General features: G+C 36.8%; 1 protein-coding gene across 4 annotated transcripts in view; it reads right to left on the bottom strand.

Annotated features, from left to right (window-relative positions):
- LOC119707684 (putative RNA-binding protein Luc7-like 2) overlaps positions 1-19,845 on the bottom strand; it is a 32,419-nt gene that overhangs the window by 2,582 nt on the left and 9,992 nt on the right. For 2 of the 4 annotated variants that reach the window (XM_038152964.1, XM_038152961.1), the window contains 8 exons: positions 16,480-16,574; positions 7,418-7,516; positions 6,463-6,573; positions 5,651-5,794; positions 4,421-4,597; positions 2,313-2,404; positions 1,625-1,654; positions 515-709 (listed from right to left, as the gene is read on the bottom strand). In XM_038152964.1, coding sequence (XP_038008892.1) covers positions 515-709; positions 1,625-1,654; positions 2,313-2,404; positions 4,421-4,597; positions 5,651-5,794; positions 6,463-6,573; positions 7,418-7,516; positions 16,480-16,574 — 943 coding nt within the window. Of the gene's footprint in view, positions 1-514; positions 710-1,624; positions 1,655-2,312; positions 2,405-4,420; positions 4,598-5,650; positions 5,795-6,462; positions 6,574-7,417; positions 7,517-16,479; positions 16,575-18,226; positions 18,298-19,845 lie in introns of all 4 variants that reach the window. The other 2 variants (XM_038152963.1, XM_038152962.1) reach the window with 2 other exon arrangements.

Raw genomic sequence — 19,845 nt, 5'->3', positions numbered from 1 at the left:
TTGCAAAGCACAATCTTCAGATGTAGTGCAAAAAGTTTACTTTCAGGCATACCTAAACCTACTTTTATCTGGTGCAGTTCACAACAGATGGGTGTTGGGAACAAGAGCCCAAGGGAAAACCTGGATGTACTGACAGTAAGATGACTGGTGATATCTCTGGGTTCAAATGAAAACCACCTGTTTCACTTTTTATGCTGCATGAAACCGGTATCAACTTGACACCAATACTCTGTAGCAGTCATCCAAAACAGAAGTAATACATAACCCTGTATGTATATATGTATACAAAAAAAGAGTATATATGTATGATGTAAAAAATGTATAATGTATATAAAAAAAATAGAGATTAAAGCACTCTGGTTTGTCAAATCATAAATACACTGAAGTTGTAACTGAAATCTGAGACAGACTCAAAAGGTGTTGAAATTACTAAGTGGTAAGCATTAACTTAATTTAGTGGGAAAATTTTCATTGTGTATTGGGAAAAGCCATTTATTTCTAGCGCAACCTTCACCTCTTTTTGGAGCTGCGCTCTCGGCTCCTCTCCCTGGAGCTGTGCCTGCTTCTATGATGGCTGCGGCTCCGGCTGCGGCTGGTGGAGCGGGACCTGTGGCGGTGGCGTTTCTCACGGGATTTGGATCGAGTCCGTCTCTTCCGTTCCCGCGAGGCTGAGCGAGAGCGGTGTCTGCGGCGGTCTCGGGACCTAGACCTAGGAACAGAGAGAGCTTACAGCACACACTGCTCTCACCAGAGTGCTGTGAACATCACACACTCCCTGTGTAAGCACATCTGTACAGAGAATGAATGGCCTGCAACGTTCAGAGCCACTGCAGTGTCAGATTCACACGCAAACAGACAGGGGAAAGCAACATTAGATAGCCTACAAATGCCTCTTTGACTAACGCAGACAATTTTATAGTTAATTCATGACTGTATGGCTATAGCATAGCAAATTCAGGCTCCTGAAAGTAAATAAAAATATGAAAACAATCTTCTTTACATTTTAAACTAGTATCTGTATCAGGCAAAGAAGAACTTTAATGATGCAGTGACAGGGATCATCTGCCAGAATCTATGTGTTATGATGTTCTTTAAAAACTGGACTATATTGTTCCCCATAACTACAACAACAAAACTAATTTGGAAGGTTCTAAACACTATACAAATTTGGTATTTCTTCTTTTTTTCCCCCTTGAAATCACTTTGTAATTGTACCTCATTGGTGACCTTCAACTGTGTAGATTTGAAACTACACTCATACTATTCATGGGTGATCTGATGAGTTAACCTGGTGCTTAGGGATTTTGAGAACATGGGCTTTCACCAAAAGCTATCAGCAGAAGCTTTTGTAAAGAAAAAGCAATTCTCTTGTGTTTTAAGTGTTATTTGGGACATGAAGCTGCATTGTAATAGCCACAAAATAGATGTAGATGTATAAACTCAGTATCATGGTGTACAATACACATAAATAGTGTACAAACACACAGAGAGATGACTATGTAACAGAAAGCTTTGTTTGTAAAGATGGACATCTTAAACTGACAGTGCTAAACAGTCTTATAATGTTCCAGCTTGTGAAAGGCTAACTTCACCGCTGGTATTCCTTGTCTGCAGATTTATATACCTTTTGGCATGCTTGCTGTGGGATCTGGACCTGAAATAAATGGAAAATAGTAATTTTTCTTAAGAGAATCTCACTATCAAATAAAGTGCAATTTAGTAATAATAAATCAGACTAATTGACCTGTTATTGTATTCCCTAATTTCCTGATAGGCAAATAGTACCAAACTGCAACAGATTTCAGAAATTCATACTGTTAACCTCTGAAATTTAACATGTCAAGAGAACTGCAACTCAGGTTCCATTCAACTCCAGCCCCACCAGGCCTGGAAGCTACTATTCCATAGAAGAACAGGGAACTGCTTTCCTTAATCATACACTGAACTGCTTCCAATAAGGAAAATTTCTAACATCTCTGAAGAGAAATGCTAAGAGATGTAAGGAGCTCATATGCGTGTAAGCTCACGTCTGTCAGATCTCAAAACAAGGCACATGCCTGAAAATTATCTCAAAGGCCCTTTGTTCAAATACCTAGAGACAATACTATCAGCGGTTTTTAAAAAGGCTTTTTATGAGAACAATTCCATGTTTTAAGATTTAGAATGAAATTCCATCTCAATCCTTCTAAGTTTCCAAGGAATGCAAACTATTGTAATTCTGCATATTTAGAAAAAATGTGTATGAACTACATCAGTTTTCTTATTAAACATAAATAGGTCATAATGTACGTGCAATTAAAACAGATCCCTACCTCCTTAGTTTCTCCCTTTCTTCTCTTTCCCTCTCCTCTCTACGTTTCAGACGCTCCTGATTTCGTTTCTCCTGTTTATCAGCCACAATCCTCTGAAAACAGAAGAATATGTTAAGTTATATTAAAAAATTTCTCACATGAAGGTGCTATAAAAATAATCTAGAGTTAACATTCAGTTCTTTCCCTCAGCCATATCCCCTTTCCCTTGTGTATGTTGTTCCCACTCTCTTCCTCAGTATATATACATATATTTTATTTTTTTTCTTGAAGAAACAGAAGTTATTGCAGAAGAGCTGCACATGGGTGCTACAAGAAGACCTGAAAGATGCAGAGTTAAATATTAAGTTTTTAATAAAGGGAAATTCATAACAGTAAGTCATGCCTTTAATGTGAGAGCTTCCATGCCAATCCTATCATATTTTGGACACTGGGGAAAGGCAGAAAGGAATCAGAACTGGGAGAGTTAATTGTTTTTTAAAGGACTTGGTTGGACCAACACCTAAGTTTTGAGGCTACTTGTTTCTGCATTATGACGGTGGGATAAAGTCAGAGCAGATGCTTCAGCTGATAGCCCCCAGGGTGAACTCACTACTACTGGGGACAAGGCACGCTCAGTAGAGGGCCCTCAGATGTGGAACTCACAACTGGAGATCTGGCCAAACCCAAGTCTTGCCACCTTCTGGACATGATGCAAGAAATTCAACTCTTTGTAAAGACCTTCTTCTGAGAGGTGGAATTGCCCCAGCAGCATCTTGATTAGATCTCTGAGGAGAGCTCTGAGGAAGGAGGGGATAGTTATTGTTTTCTTTCTTTATCAGCAAAGCACTTTGAAAGATTAATTTATTGATGCTTTGGGAATGTGAAATAGTTATCCATGCATATTTTGTTCCAAATCACGTAAATATTATTTATTTGAACCCTTTTTGTCAAATTATATCTATATTTCCTTGTACAACATCAGCAATTTAACTACAAGCAAGGTTTCTTGTTCAAGTGACTCTTTGCATAATTTCATGGAGGGATGAGAGGAAGTACACATGACCTGTTCTAGGCATCTAAGATTTAAGTTACATCAGCTATAGTTAGGAGCCCAAATTGGCAACATCAACAGGAAGAGTTGGCTCTCCAAAGGGTAAGTCACAGTATCCATGCAAGACAGCTGGAATATTACAGAACATAAACCAAGTCAATTTATTCAAATCCAGTAGCAGCAATTTCTTATCTTAGGAATTCAACCAATTTAGCTACTCTCTTTAGAGATTTCTACAGTTAAAATGCTTAATTGAACTGTGAACTCCGTAATTTGTCATAAATTAAGGTCATAAATGGCATTAGTGTTCAAATCCATCCTCTTTGAAAACCAGAGGTCCAGAATATCATTCCAGTAAGTCTTTCTTCTGGCATATGATTTCTGGTCAAGATAGGTTGTAATATTCCAACTGGATTTCAAATGTTCAAGCTACAGAGAACATGCAACCTCCCCATAGCAATTATTTCTGACTTCAAGATATACATAATTTGGTATTCCCATTTTGGACAGCTACAGCCTTGAGTTGTTGGATTCTATTCAAAATAATTTCCTAATCTTTGTCCAGGTAAAATGAACAAATTGAGTTTTAGTCATTCACCATACAGCAGGCTGTTTGAGTTCCAAGCATTTCTTTACATTTTTTGGAAAACTTTTCCAAGTGTTATCATCCTCCTAACTACATGCTCTTGTCAAGAGTTTCCTTATTACTTTCAGTCAATCATCTGGCTAAATGCAAAGTTCATTTGGCTATCTCCTACAACTGCTAAGTATGTTTCAACATTGCTGCTGTTCATTCAAAATACAGTTCTCCATTTTAAAAGGAGATTCAAGTTCTTAGCTCCCAAGATGCATTACTTTGAATGTGTGTTTTAATCTACCTCAGTGCAAAAGAGGTCATCTTACAAATCTATCCAGGTAACTGATGCTAAATTAGAACGTTTAGTGTTTTTAGGCTAATGAACTCCCAAAGTTTAAAGTGATAGCAAAAAAATCACACACAGAGAAAGAAATACTCCATTAAGGCTGCCTGGCAAATAAATAAGTAGGAGCACACACAAAAAATGTAAGAATGATTTACCCTGAGTTCCTCAAGTTTCTCTCTTATTTCAATAAATCCCAAATGTAGTTTTCCTCCAAAGTGATCAGCAAGTCGTCGGTCATTATCATGAAGACCAAGATAAGCCGAGCACACTTCACAAACCCGTAGCTTCTGCTGTTGAAAGCTAGAGGCAGGCATAGAATTCCTGTATACTTCCTAGAAAAGAAAAAAACATTTGCTGTTACTTCAAAATGCACATAAACACAAGGATGACTTTACTGAGGATACACTCCAAATAAGCAAATTCAATGTACATCAGAACAGCCTTTAGTTAATTCACACTACTCATACTTCAACTGTATCACCAAGATACAGGGCGTGTTTCCTTATTTTGAAAACTGAATATATTTAAAAGCAGGACATCAGCAACTGTTTTTGCAAATTAAAAAAAAAAAAAGAAAAAAAAAGTTGGGTAATTACTACCTCAAGATTATATTACATAGAGGGGTGATGTACTTTTTCATGCACAACAATGAATACACATTAACACTACAATTACTATGTTGACGTATTATGAAAATACGACACCAGTTTTGATTCTGAACCCCATTTAAAACAGCATTAGTGTCCTGAGAAATTTACCTGCTTTTTAGACACTAATTAAACACATTATCTGAGCAAAATTTACCTAAAGACATTCAGATGACAGACCAGCAAGTCTGCCACCAATCCTTCTGGTACTGTTAAAACAACTTCACATACTGGTTTCTAGAAATTTCAGTATCTCTTCCATATAACACAACATGGAAAAGCTCTTGGTGAGTTCTGTAACCTCAACATTACAAGGATCATTTTGACTTTCCTGATACACAAGACATGAACTCTCTTTTAGTGAAGACAATGGATCACTTCACTGAAGTTTTCCAGCATGAGATTACAACAGGGTTTCCACAGTAAAGGCCATGAGACCAAACCAGGTAAGTCAGTGCAATCATCACAGCCACAGGTAGTGTCCACAGATACAACTGACCGACACAGCCAAACTAAGATAATGCATCATTTGTGGAAAGAAGTACAATTTTAATGGTATAGGAGCGTACTGAAGGGTGGAAACTTGAACTGGATGCCACAAAGCAATTTCTTTAGTTTTATAGGTAGCAATTAGCTAAGGAATTGACAGAGTTAAGATGTCCTGCATTACACAGAGGCCAAGCAATTTAATATTTGATCCTGCCCTCTCCATCCCCCATCCTTACACAATCAACTTACTTCTGCTTCTCTCTTCTTTACCCGAGCCTTCTCCACTTCATCCATTACTTTTTGAGATTCTTCCACATTCCCATCAGCTCCGAGCTGTTCTACTTTGGCCAACAGTTTCCCAATTTCTTCATTCAATTCATGAACTCTTTCAGCCTTGAAAGAGAAGGAAAGGCTTAACACAGGAAATACTTCCAATTATGGAGAACAATCTGAACTACTATTGAGTTAGGATATGCAAAATTAGAAGGACAGAATTAAAATAAAACCACAGAGAGAACTTCTCTAGTTAGAACTGAAACAGAAAATGCCTCTCTGCAAAAAACACAGAAAAAGGCTAAGTTACCAAGTCTATGTAAAATTCCGGAAAAGGATTTTGTTCAGCAAACTGCAAATAATACACACTTATCTATACCAGTCTTGAAAAATTAGTATTTGTACAACCATGTCTCCTAGCATTTGCATATTTGTGCAGAAACATTATAGGTTTTTTTTTCTTTCATTCAAAAAGATACAGAGAAAAGGACATTGATTTTGTTTACTCTATAGATGAAGTTTGGATCAAAGAGTGTAAGAATTACTAACATTTCTATAGCATGGATTCAGAGTCAGGTTTCCTGAGGTCAAAAATATCAGAGAGGTCTCTTCCTTCTGTTCCCTTCTGTGCCTTAAAGGCAGTGTTAGGAAGGACAGAGAAAAGTTATTACTTTTTCCCCCTCTTCAGTAGGAATTCTCAGATTTGATGTATTTTCAAAACTTGGAAGCGGCTCCTTAGAAAAACTGGCCTCGAAAAAAGACAGCAATAACTTGTCTGACATGCTTACTTTAGCTGCAACTTCAGCACTGATCTCTTCCTGGGTTTCTGCTAGTCTTTTCTTAGCCACTTCTGTTCGCCGGTCACAGTCTGCAATAAATGACTGCAGGTGGTCCATTGCCTGAAACATCAGTAAGAACAAGGATCAATGCTGTCAAGAATATAATATTTCATTAGTTGTAAGGCTTCTTCAGTTTATTAAGGCTTCACTTTCACAAGATTTTAGTAGTGATCAGTGAAACAATAATCTACCGGTTTATGCTGACTAATCACACATACTCATACAAATGGTTTAAAAAATTATAGTCTACACATTGCCACAGTTTCTAAGTATTTGCAGAAATTTGGAAGTGAATCTGTCTTAAGACAGAAGAAGAAGAAGTGAGTATTTCTAGTGGCATTAAAATTCTTGGAACGCTATTCAGGATCACTTCATCCAGCCACGACACGCAGTACTGAAACTTTTTTCACTAGGGTATAAGTAGGTATATTAACCATCCCTCCAAATAACAATTAAAAAACCCAAACCCTTTTGTCCTAGCAAAGACTAACTTCCTAGCTGGGAGCTCAAAACAAACTATAGTGTATGGAGACATAGTATATGATTTGTTATCTCCAATATCAAATTACTTTATTTGTTAAGTGTAGAATTTAAAACTCTCTTCAAAGCATGCATACAGAGCTTTAACATTCGCTTGCTATTTGACAACACTAAGACAGCACTCAGATTTATCATACTCTGAGAGGCTGTTAACAGTTCTACCTAGAGATGACTATCAAATTAGCATATAATCATGAAGAGGCAAGTATCTTTCATGTGACTGTGCCAAAAGTTTCTCTGCCCCTTTATAAAATCGCTTTTCATAAGTCTTCCTTCAGTCTGTAACACAACATCTGTTGCTCAATTTATCCACCTAAGTACACAAACTAATGCTTTCTCTCCACCATTAAGACAAAATACATACATCAAGCTCAAAGAAGAAATCTTGATCTTTGGATGCTATTTCATAGTCTGCCCTTAATGCCAGGTCATGCACTTTCAGGCATTCTCCAAGGTCCATTCTCTGAAAAGACAAAGGCAATGTGGTTTAACCTTTCAGATATGTTACAATGAGTAAGGGTAGCATGATTTTCATTAACTGACAAATACTCTGAAGCAAGTCAACTCCCCTGTGGTAATGAGAGTTTAACAAAGCTGTAAGATTATACCAGGTCTTTGATAGACACACATGAATCAAGAAATAATAACAGCAGAGAGAACAAACAGCTTATCTTATCATGATGACTGTTTGCATTACAAAGTATCATTGATGTCCTACAAAAATGCTGTTTTATAGAAGTTCAAAAAAGTGACTGAAGTGGAACATCACATATTGAACTTAAACAGTTTAGTAGAGCCAAATTCCATGAAAATAACCAGCAATTAAATGGTCAAATTCTTGACCTGAACCTGTCTTCACACTCCATGATAATGTGTTTCCATTGTATTCATCACCTGGAAGAGCTACAACCACAGCACCATTGTAAGTGCTGCTTAAAAAACATTCTTGAAGCATTTCGAGTAACACAACCAAAAATCAAATCCCTGCAAAACATTTTTGCAAACGAGGGAAGATGAGCTGAATGTTGGACTACGTTCAAGAACCAGGGAAGAAAAAGCACAGATATTTCACTTGTAATCTAAAACCGTTCTAGAAAGGGCAGGAAGGAAGCATGGATGTAAAAAGTAAGTAGGCTGCATCACTTATCTTGCATACAATGCCACTGAGGAGAGTGCCCACAATCTTACTGGGTAACAATTATTGTTTTTAAATTGAATTTTGCATAGGAGACAGCATAAGAAATTCTAACTCAGTCTGTTCATGGCAGGTCTGGTGACAGAGCAACGTGCACTTGACAAAAAACAAACTGAAAAACTCCACCCACAAACAGCCACCAAAAACCCCAAACCAAAAACCTAAACCACCACCCCCAACTAATCTGTAATGGAAACAAAACCAAATTAACCCAAAGCAGCCTCTCTGCAACAGCACCGGCTGATGTAAAATCACTGGAAGTGACTGGTATTTACAGCACTTCAAACCAGCAGCTTCAGTTAAGTGTGCTCTTAAGGCAGCGCTCACTTAATATTAAGAAGAATTAATCCTTTTTTAACATTGAAAGCACATGATGAAAACTGAACTCTGATGGAAAAAGTTATTACTGTTGTAGTTAAATAACAATTTTAAATCCAAACCTAACATAATTAATAACTTGCATTGTGAGTTTCGTAAATAGAAGATGAATATTAATTCAGAATATGCTGCAAGCCAAATGAGTGAGGGTTTTGTTGGGTTTTTGTTTGTTTTTAATAAAATACTTAGATTTGAGTAAACAATCAAAGCCTCGTAAGTGCAGTAAAATAAACAAACACCAATTATTTTAGTCTTCTCAAATTTTTACTTAAGACTTCCAATGAAACTATTAAAGTATTTTTTATGGAAGCTGTTGGTTTACTTTGTACAGAAGTTTCAGATAGAGAAAAAACCCCACATTGGTAAAATAAAGAATTTTGAACTTGAAAAGGTTTTTTATAAACTGCAGTTATTTAAATCCCTTTCAGCCACCATAAATCTGTTTTCCAGAAAACATTTGACTGCAATAGGGAACATCTGACTGCAATGATAAAGGAAAAGATTAGCTTTTCCTTTTGCAACTATACAGAACCTCAGCAATTTTGTTAACTGATGCAAATCCACAAAGACCTTGAAGCTGAGCAATGTATTATAGAGGTCTCTTTCCAAGCCATGCTGACATTATTTAAATTGAAGCATTTTTTTCAGGAAAGTACTTCAATACTAGGAGAGCAATGAGAAAGAACTTTAAAAAATTATCTGAAAACTAAACACTTGAAAATTATCCTAAAACTGTGAAAAGAGTGACTTCATGTTGATTAATCTCTTGTACTGAATAAGGTCTTCAAAGCTAAAACTGTAAAACTCAAGGACAATTCTGTTTGAAGCAAGGCACTGAATTTATAAATGCATAGATAAGGTTAGTGACACACTTCAATAGGTCTGAATACAATGACAAAAAGCCTGAAACACATCCACCACACACAAACCCCCCCGCTACTCTAACATGCAATCTGCATACACTTCGAATAAATGCATGAAATAAAATTCCACCACACACTAAAAACCCCCAGAATTCACATAACACTACCATGACACGCTGTTCACTTTATATGTGTTTTATGCTTCTTTCTCTCTGTTTGGGTTGGATTCAACCTCCACAAAACAGTACATTTTCTGATTTCTTTGCCTCTTACTGGGAATTGTAAATCCAAAGCCTTAAAGGATGGTAATTAGTACAAGCCAGCATTACTACCCAGAAATGTTCTGTCCTCCCCTTATCCCTGTGCTGTGCCACTCCATGCTGGCACATCTGCCTGTGCTGTTGAACACAATCTGGGTAGTGACTGGCTAAAAAACATCTTAGCAAACCAGAGAGGCAAATTTTTCACTAGCATACCTTTGTCCAACTTGTTGAGCGGCCACACAAACAATGTGCTGAGAGTATGTAGGGGACAACAGAGTAGTGAACTTAAGAAGCTGGGGTCTCTTACAGTATTAAGATGGCTAATTCAAAAGCTGTTGAAAACCTTCAATAATAGTGAAAATTTTGGGGAGCAAGGAGTATATTATGATTCCTTTTTGTTAGATGCCTCAATCACAACAAAAGAAATTTTGGCTCCCCTTCCCCCTTTTTGCCCAACAGAGTGGCCTGATAAATATTTAGGTGGCCTAACACGGAGCAAGAACAAGCAGGTACAAGAGAAAAGGATTCTTTATCACGAGTTTTGCTGCTGAAGAAATTACATCATTGTTGGAACTGCTCCTCAACACAGCCTATACTAGTCCTGGGTAATCCTCTGAAAGTCTTCACAGAAATATTACTAAAAAATGTCTTTCAAAAAAGTTCTATTAGCAAACACCAATGTAAAGAGATCTAAAAAACCCACCCCATTTAAAACTCTTAAATAAGTTTGCATAATAAAGGCAAAAACAGGCTAAAAAGCACTTCTGCTGGTGTAAGTTATGCAACATCAGGCAAAGACAACTCATCTTGGGGATGATTCATTACTGTCAAAAGTCTATGCTGGATCATGACTGCCAAGAACCTTAACAAGCACAGAGCAGCTTGCAGTATAATCTGGCTCATATGGGTAGCTGCAAAGTAGATGGACAGCAGATGAAAATGGACAGAAGATACAGCAAGACACATTTTCCTTTTCCACAAGTCCACCTTGCAATTTGGTGCCAAGACATGCCCTTCCCCCAGAGGCAAAGAATAAGCATTGGTAGTCTGCCATTTAAAGATCAATCACATTTGAAACAGAAGATGGCTAAGAGGGAGATTCGTGCTCAGACACTGAGTTAATGGAAGGCTTAAAAAGAACACTGCTTTTTACTGTCAATACACTGGCTTTCAGACAGAATTACACTACTTAAAAGTGATTTACAAAGCAGTTCAGATGAACAACACAAATAAAGAAAGGTGAAATCATCCAAGTCCCCAAGCTGGACATAACTGAAGTTCACTGAGTGAGCTAAGCCATGCTTTGGGTCTTTCTGTAGTTTTCTGCACTTTTACTGATATTTAAATCTTAAGAAAAGCCTATATATTTGGAGACTCTTTATTGCAAAGGAAACTTTTTGCTGAAGATTAGTCTAAGTAACTACATACAAAGCAGGATAACGGGAGTCCTTTTGTTATTGCTGAGTTCTACTTAAGAAAACTAGTGCATTCTAGTACTTGCTGACCACTCTCTACAATATTTCATTTCTTAATGTTAGATGGGCAATTAGAGCTGATTGATTTCCCAGAGCTGAGGTTTAAAAAACTGGTCTTTCATGAAAAAAAAAAAAATTGTATTGAAATGATTTAGTAATAATTTTTGTCATCCCATCCACAAAATAGACAGAATCTCTTTGGTATAATAAATATGGATTACATTTTGTTTGCATAGCGCTGCTTCAATCAAATCAGGTAAAAAAATTATCACATGAATTAATTACAAGTTAACAAGGAAGAGCTGGCCAAGAATCTGGCAGTAGAGAATCTGTAGAGTTTATCTGCAAAATAAATGTACACTCTGAGTAGCTGACAAATAACTGAATAGGAAACTAAACTTTGATGTGATGCTGTTTCTGGAACAGGAGATAAAGGTGGGGTTTTTCCGCCCCTTTTCAGCTCTTGAGCTATCTACCTACAGCAAAATTCTCATTTTGGCACTTCTACAACTGCTACAAGTTCCTTTGACAGCAGAAATTTGGTTACTGAATATAATCTATACAGACTGCAGAAAGAGCACAGAAAAGCTAAAGGAACTTAAAACACAAAGGGTTGATGTTGAGCCAAGTGACATGGTAGTACAAACTATCAAATACTTTTAAAATCAGCAGGTACCTTTGACAGGTTTTTGAAAGAAAATACTCTGGGCAGTGTTTATGTAGATAGTTCTTTTTAGATATAAAGATACCAAAGCAGTTCACATTCAGCAAGAGAAGAATTTTTTGTTTCTTTGTTTGCTTAGAAAGACCTGACATTGCTGAAAAATTGATATTGGAGGAACCAGATCTCTTCCTTTATTCAAACTGTCAAGGCACTACCGGGGTCTGTATGAGAACACTTACTACTGATAAAAAGAAGCTGAAGACAGACTCTTTGCTGAAATTTTCCTTATTATGGAACTCATTCTTCATCTGCGCTACCAATTTTATTTTGAACAGATTTCTAGACTTGTGATAAAACCCATCCGTTCTTGTAGGCAACACATACTTGGGGATTTAAGTTCACTGACTCCACTAACAGCTTTAACTGCTGTAGGACTTCACCAGCAGGAAAGAGATGCTGAGTAAAAAAGATGCAGAAATGATTAAGTTGAAGTCCTTAGTAAGCACTGAATTCCAGGTATCTTCTGAAGTATAATACTTTTTAAAAGACATTTCTCCATGTCACCATACTCTCACTTCTGAAGACTTCAACTTAGACTAAATCATCACTACCAAAACTGGCAGCAGTCTTTCTTACTATTAAATGAGCTATTTCACTGTTTACATAGTATTTGTTCTTCTAGCCTGACTGTAAAATATATTCCCACTGAGGATGACAACCATGCAGAAAGTAACAACCCCCCCCTCCACCTCAATAAATTGAACCCATTAAAATGGAATGTGGTACAATCAGTTCACCTTCCTGGTGCTGACCAAAGAAACTAAGAATATATTTCAGGAGACTGACATGATCACTTGAGAGGACAGCAGTGCACTTCACAATTCATCACCACTGAGTTGAAGGCTTCAAACTGAGGTAGCTTATGCAAGCCTAATTTAATTTGATTTGCTAAGCTGAAGCAGTTCACATGATCAAATCAGTCCTGAACTGAAAAGCTGATACCCTCAGCCTTCTAACAGCTTCCAATGCTTTTTCTAGCAGTACAGCATAAAATCACAGTCACACCCCTAATTGCAAGTTTTAAGCATACAAATTTTTCCAGAGCCAGTGGGACTACTGGCAAATAAATCAACGACAGATTAAAACTCCTTACTAACATCTATCTGCACACGTGTGAACTATACAGTAAAAAGATACAGACAGTACGTTCAGTGAGCCTAAATGGATTCAGCCCACCGTGAGAGCGATACCCATGGGCAGGTGAACGCATCTTTTTCTAGGCTCCACTGCCTAGAAACCTTCTGACTTCAGTGCAAGCTTCAATACCCACCTCCTCAGCTGAAATCTAAGTTTAGATGTCTTAATCTGGAGCTGAATTCCACTCCTAATAAGATTAAAGTTAGCAATGTATTCAGGCATATTGCTAAACCAAGGTCTTGAATAATGTGGTTTTTAGCCAGTAAGAGTCCTGAAAAGCTGCATGCAATAAATTTGGGAGCATCTAAAGATATGCTTAACTGCAGGATGAGCCAACAGAGCCTATTCTCAGGTTTGTAATAAATAAAATGCAAGAAGTATTTTTTTTCCCCTCAATAAATACACATAAATACAAAGTTAATTCATTGAGCAGATAAGAGTTTCTGAACCATTGTTTGCAAGACCACGTACAGTATTTGTGAAACTTTTTTCATCAGGGAAGCACCATCAAGTTGGTGAGAAAGCCAGATCAATGCAGAAGTGTTGGGATTTTCAAAGACAGCTACTGGATTACAACTATTCAGGATGCTGCTACTTAATAATAGCCTTATTAAAAGGTGTTAGTTTTAAATCCTCCCACCTTGTCATTTCCATTAGTACTCTGCTATTCATTCAGAAACATACAAAGATAAAGAAAACACACACATCTTATTCCTACTTTCAGAGAATGCTGTTTAACAGGTTTGTACCATTATGGGGGAGTCATCTGACTCCTACATATGCAGCTTCAGCCCTCAATCTCATAATATGGATTAACAAACATTTTTGTAAAGAAAAAATGCAAACATCCACAAAAATCCACCCCAAACCAAAACAACAAAAAACCGCTATCATTAAGGGTAAAAGTAACAGTGTTAACCCTGTAAGGCCAAAAAAAAATCACTAGCTGTAAGTAGGAAAATTATTCACTGTCTCATCAGCCAGGGTTTACAAAGTCTTACTAATTTCTCATTGTAAAATTTTCAGCTCAAAATGAATGAGGAAGCTCTTAAACCACTGACTTATATATAACTGGTGTCCAAGTGATCATTAACACAAAAACACCTTCACCAGGCAGAGACACTTCTGATTGCTTGACTTGAGATTTTCCAGTCTAAAACCCAGCAACTTAGTAGCACAAAAACATATCCACAAATAAAATCCCTAAAAAAATGTATAAACACACTACACCTTTAGCAACACATACTGCAACCTGAGGTACATGGGATTTTATTGTCAAAGAATTTAAATCCTTTGCAGAGTTTTGGGAATTTTGCCATTAAGGGAAAGAACACACCAAAATAACAGGGCCTACTCATATGAGTCACTTTGTTTGTCTTGTGTTATCTGTGAATGTCCTCCTTGAGTGGTTTAAAAGAGTGGGTGGACTAGAGATGTACAGAAGTCTGCATTTTGCAGACAGGAACAGTAATAGCACCTAGGAATTGTAGATCATCTTGTGATACACAAAAAAAAGGCAACTCATATGCAGTATTTTACTGATAACCTAGTGAATATAGAGACTTAACCTCATAAAATGTCCCCAGAGAACTTGCTCTTTTAGGAGCATTCAGGGACTTGAATTAAAAAAAAAGAAGTCACTCAACTTTTGCTACTATAGGTCTTGAATGCGAAGATGCATCAAGATCTTCCTAACAAAACTCTAGAGAAAACTTCACAGTCATTTTCTAAACCAGTGACAAACTGTTCAGTAAGACTCCATGGTTCCTGACCTTTTCAAAACTGCTGTTAAGAAAGAAGGTCCAATCCTGTAGATCCATGACCAGGTAAACAGCAGAACATCACATGGCCCAGGTGAAGCCTGTCTCTTTTGAGTTCCCTTTCTACTACTCCCACTAAAAGGATTAAACTAGTCTCTGCTTTTCTGCACCCAGATTTACATTGTGGAATGCATTTTCTGGTATGATGACTAATTGCATGAGGAAGAAAAGACTGATATTCTCTAAAGAAGCAGTTGCATTTAGTATTCCAAGAGCTGCAGCAAAATCTGGTATGAAGGTGAAGAAAACTTCCATTGAGGACTTAAACTGTGTCAGCTGCCCCAGCCTACATGACTGACCTGCAGCGTAAGAGGTGCTACGGCACAACACCTATGACTTTTATAGTTCTGAAGATAAACATTTCTTTACTTACAGCTGTTATAGAAATCTTTGTTTACAGAAACTGGATCACAATGAAAAGCTGTCAAACAAATCTTTGACAAGATTCTTCCTGTGGATTATGACCAAAGCATTTGTATGTTTTGATAGCATACCAGTATGTCCCAAGCAGGAGTTATTTTGCTCACTACATAACCAAAGCACCATCCAACCTAACAGATGGGTGAAAAGAAACACATTGTTTTCCCTTTCCCCTCATTTTGTTTGGACAGTAATGCACAAAACAGTTCAAAATAAAACTATATACACACTGATACACAATACTACTTCAACTAATACCTCAGACAGATTCTTCAGTACTTATTTTCGCTGGTGCCAAAAGATAACAAAATGTGCCCACATCAGTGAAAAAAGCTACCCTAGCAGCATCAAGAACAGCAGGCCTGTGGGACTCTGTAGCATCATACTGTACCTCTCTACTATTAATTATTCTGATCATCAAGCATTAGATCAAATAATCGATGAAACATTACTCACCTGCCTTTCACAAAATAATAAGCTACCTTAAACATGGATCACAAGGTAAAGCACAAGCACACTGACAAAGTGAAGCTACTGGCCTGTGTCAAAGCCCCTTGTTTCCTATCCTCACATAGTGGAACTTCTGCTACACAGTGCACAAATCTCCAAGTCAAATACATTACTAATATGCCATCAACTGAGATTTAAATTTTTTTTGTATAGTGTCACTATTATATTAAACATATCTAAACTTTTAGAAATTTAATGATCTGAACTTTCATTTATTTTCATTAAAGTATTTCTGAAGAGAGAAAAATCTCTGTACTTCTCTACACAAATACATCTCTGGAATAGTTTCCCACTATAACACACATTTTTTAAGAAAGTAACTTCATAACTTATGCACACAGTATACTTCTTTCTATTACTTGCAACTGTTCCAGTGTTCTGCTATAGCACGATTCACATCCGTAACCTGATGTGGCTTTTCATGTAAACGATGAAATTTAGGTGATAATTAGCATATAGAACAGAAGAATTCTAAAAATTTACTTCAGAACCCATAAATTAATTGTCTGTGAAAGTTCCTCTGAACTACCAGAGTGCTAGACAGTCGCTGAAACCCATGAAATTTAAGGAAATACTACAAAGAACAAATATAATTCAACTGCTCCACTTATCTAAATAAAACACGAAATTTAGCTACGTACAGTTCCAGAGAGCACATCGTGAGGGCAGCAGTTGAGAAGGTGGCTCTTGCACACTCGGTCATCACTGAACTTGATTCGCTGACGGGTGGTGTCACCTGCAATATAGAAATCAGCACGTTCCAGGTCAGAAATCTGTGGCAGTCAGACATGTCCTGCAGGTTACATGCAAAACGTTAACAGTGCCCTGTCACATACTGAAGGTCTATGGAAACTAGAACTCAAAACACTCTATGCTTCTTTGTCAAACAACACCAAAACCACAAATGTGTGTTTTAATGCTCTATAATGCTATTTTAAAATCCTCTCACACTTCCCCTTTAAAAATGCAGCAGGAAAAGTGCTTGAAACCAGAAAGTCAGTATTAGCTTAAAAACACTTTGATACAATAGCATTTGTTAAATGAGCTATGTAATGCTCTGTTCAGACTTTGCATGAAATAGTGACGTATTTCTATGCAAGAATTAGCGTATCAAAGCAGCCTCATAAACACAAAATGAAACACATAGAGTCTTCACCAAATCCCACCTGATACTCATTTTATGATTTTGCTCTTGGATGCAATGCACCCTTTAACATCTGATGGGAGTAGCATAAAGAGTTGGCAGAAGAATGATTTTAAATGCTTACAAACCTGAAAAAAAAATTCAAACATACGGGCATAGCCTATATGCAAAATATTTCAGAGGTGTTTGGATATGATAAACCTTTTTTCTTTTTTCTTCTATGTGCTGTTTGTTGGGCTGGAACATCTTAATTATATCTTCACTGTGGCAGGTTGCAGCTCCTGCATCAACAGAAGCATCAACCTGCCCAGACACTGAAGTCCAATTGCAAGGTTAAATAATCCCTTCCCGGAGCAAGACCTGAAGTCTTCAGAACAAAGTAACCAGCTGGTATTCTGGGGATGAGGGCTGAACATGTTTCCCTTTGAGTAAAATAATTGTCACTGTTTGAAAATCAGAAGAGAGATCACTGCAATGGCTCTCTTCTTGTTAAGACACAGGCATGATAAAACACCTCAATCTCTCTAAGGATGCAGCCTTTTTTTTTAAACATAATTTGAGACGATCTCTTATCAGTGAAAACCTACTGGTGAATTACTGAAGCAGAAAGAGCTGCTGGGAGAAAAACTGACATACAGTGAGCTCAGATAGCAGCCTCTTCCATTTCATCAAATATTTTAGAGAGTGTAGATACATTTTGCAGTTATTCAAGTTTTTTTTTAATGGCTTCATGATTTGAAGCTCTAAACTTCTAGATTTGAATCTCTTAAACAATTCAAGAAGCCATATTCACTACTGAGGTTAACTACAACAGAGAGGAATAAAAACCCGTCTTATTACGTAATCAGATTTAAAAATATTCGTTCTATGTATAGGATGCTAATATATAACGTTTTCAGATGGGCCATGTTTCAGATTATTAAGTAAACAAAAGCTTTCATAAACAACATATACTTAATTTGCCTGCAGGAAACAACAGGTAAAACCTGTAACCCACACACCAAAGAGCTTCAAAGCAGTTCAACAATAGGTTTTCTAGAGGGCAACCTTACTGCTTGGTTATACTTACAGTACTAAAAATTCAGAGTAATCCCTTTACAATCATGCCTACTACTGCAGTAAAGAGTTTTGATCTTCTTCTATTTTTTTTTTTCCTTTTAGGAGGTGGATCTTTATCTTTTTAAACACATAACTGCGTTTGTTCCACATTCATTAACACATCTGAAAAGTTATTGATAACTCACGGCTCGGCGAATGCGGGGCCTTTCTGACACTCCCTTGCAGATTGATGTAGGCAGGCAAAGATACATTGAACCTTTATAAATAAAACAAGGGGCCAGATTGTTCAGTTTGTATAGAATAATAGACTCTGCCAGCAATTTATACACAGCATCTAGAAATACATGTTGACTGTAAAGATTCTTCTATATAAAGACACATCAACAAAATAAAGTATTTTTAAAAAACCCCAAAGCTGATGGCCTAATAGCCACAGGAGTCAAGGAGTTACCAAGACCAGAAAATTGCTGAAAGACTCATGTTCCTTAAGTAAAGTTGGTAAATAGTATTTTCACAGACATTACCTCCAAATACCTTTTTTCACATGTCTATGACTACTAGGTACTGACACTACAGTTTAAATACAGTCCTTTTTCATCAAAGTGGCTAGCATGATAATCACAATTACCAACCTGAGGAAGACAGCATAAAGAAAAAAAAAAAAAAAGGTGGCAGAAACTGATCAACAACAGCCTCAAGAATACTTTGCACATTTGTATTTGTATTTTAAACTTTTATTCTTTCTGCACTGTGTCTTTATTTAAGCATTTTAAAAACTTTTAGAAAGGTTCCCTTACAAATATGATTGGGGTATTTACATTTTCTTTTCTACAAAAAAGCAATTTTATACATCTGCATTTCTTTTTAATATATGCTGTTTCAGAAGGAAAAGTTTATTAAAAAAAAGGTGTCATATATCACATTCTAACAGTGACTGACTGTTGTGTCCCTCTGGCAGATCATCTGCAAGTCTGACAGCCTCAGAAGAAAATGCTTTTATTCCTTCATGAATTTTGTGAGCTCCAATATTCCTAAATAGTGCACACCTCTTGGCAAAGACGGAAGATTTTTTCTGCTGCTGACCTACAGATGAATCACCCTGAGAGGGTGATGGCCTGGGATCTACAGAGGTTGCTGAGGGTGTGTGTGTGGGGGAAGAATAAAATCTGTGGATCCACTGACATTCTGCCTATAACAGGAAATGACATTTATGCAAATGCCTTCTAAGAACTAAACACAAACAAATGTGTTCTTAAGACAAGGACTTCTGCAATACAGTGGGTAACCAAGATGCTACTTCTGCCTGTCAAACTGTAGGGAAGTTGATACCTTCTTTGTATGGTCAAACAAACAAGTGAGTACTAAATCTAAATAATGAGAATCAAAAAATATTTTTTTAAAATATATTTTTATATATTCTGTAATAAGAAAGTAATACACCCAGGCACCAAGTGGCTGCAGTCACCTAAGTTTTAGAAGTATTCTTGAACATCTATAAAGAGGACATGACCACTGATACTTCAGCCCTTATTACAAATTCTATTTTAATAGGTAAATAATTAAATCAGCTCAGAATAGCAGTATATTTAACCCTGCCTCTGAAGAATAGCACAACATCCAACTACTTGATCTTTAAGACTTATGCTCATTACAGAAATGAAAGTAATTTACCAGGGCATTACAGGAGTCAACATCTATTACTGTAAGCCATCCCTGTGTTTCCAATTAATTTTTTCCACTAAAAGAAAAATCATATGGTTGATAAAATTTATATGGAGAAAAGAAATTAAATTTTCCCCAAGAA

This window comes from Motacilla alba, chromosome 1A (assembly GCF_015832195.1).
Source record: "Motacilla alba alba isolate MOTALB_02 chromosome 1A, Motacilla_alba_V1.0_pri, whole genome shotgun sequence".
NCBI classification, from domain to species: Eukaryota; Metazoa; Chordata; class Aves; order Passeriformes; family Motacillidae; genus Motacilla; species Motacilla alba.
The sequence above is the reverse complement of the archived record's forward strand: the minus strand, read 5'-3'. Positions and strand labels throughout refer to the sequence as shown.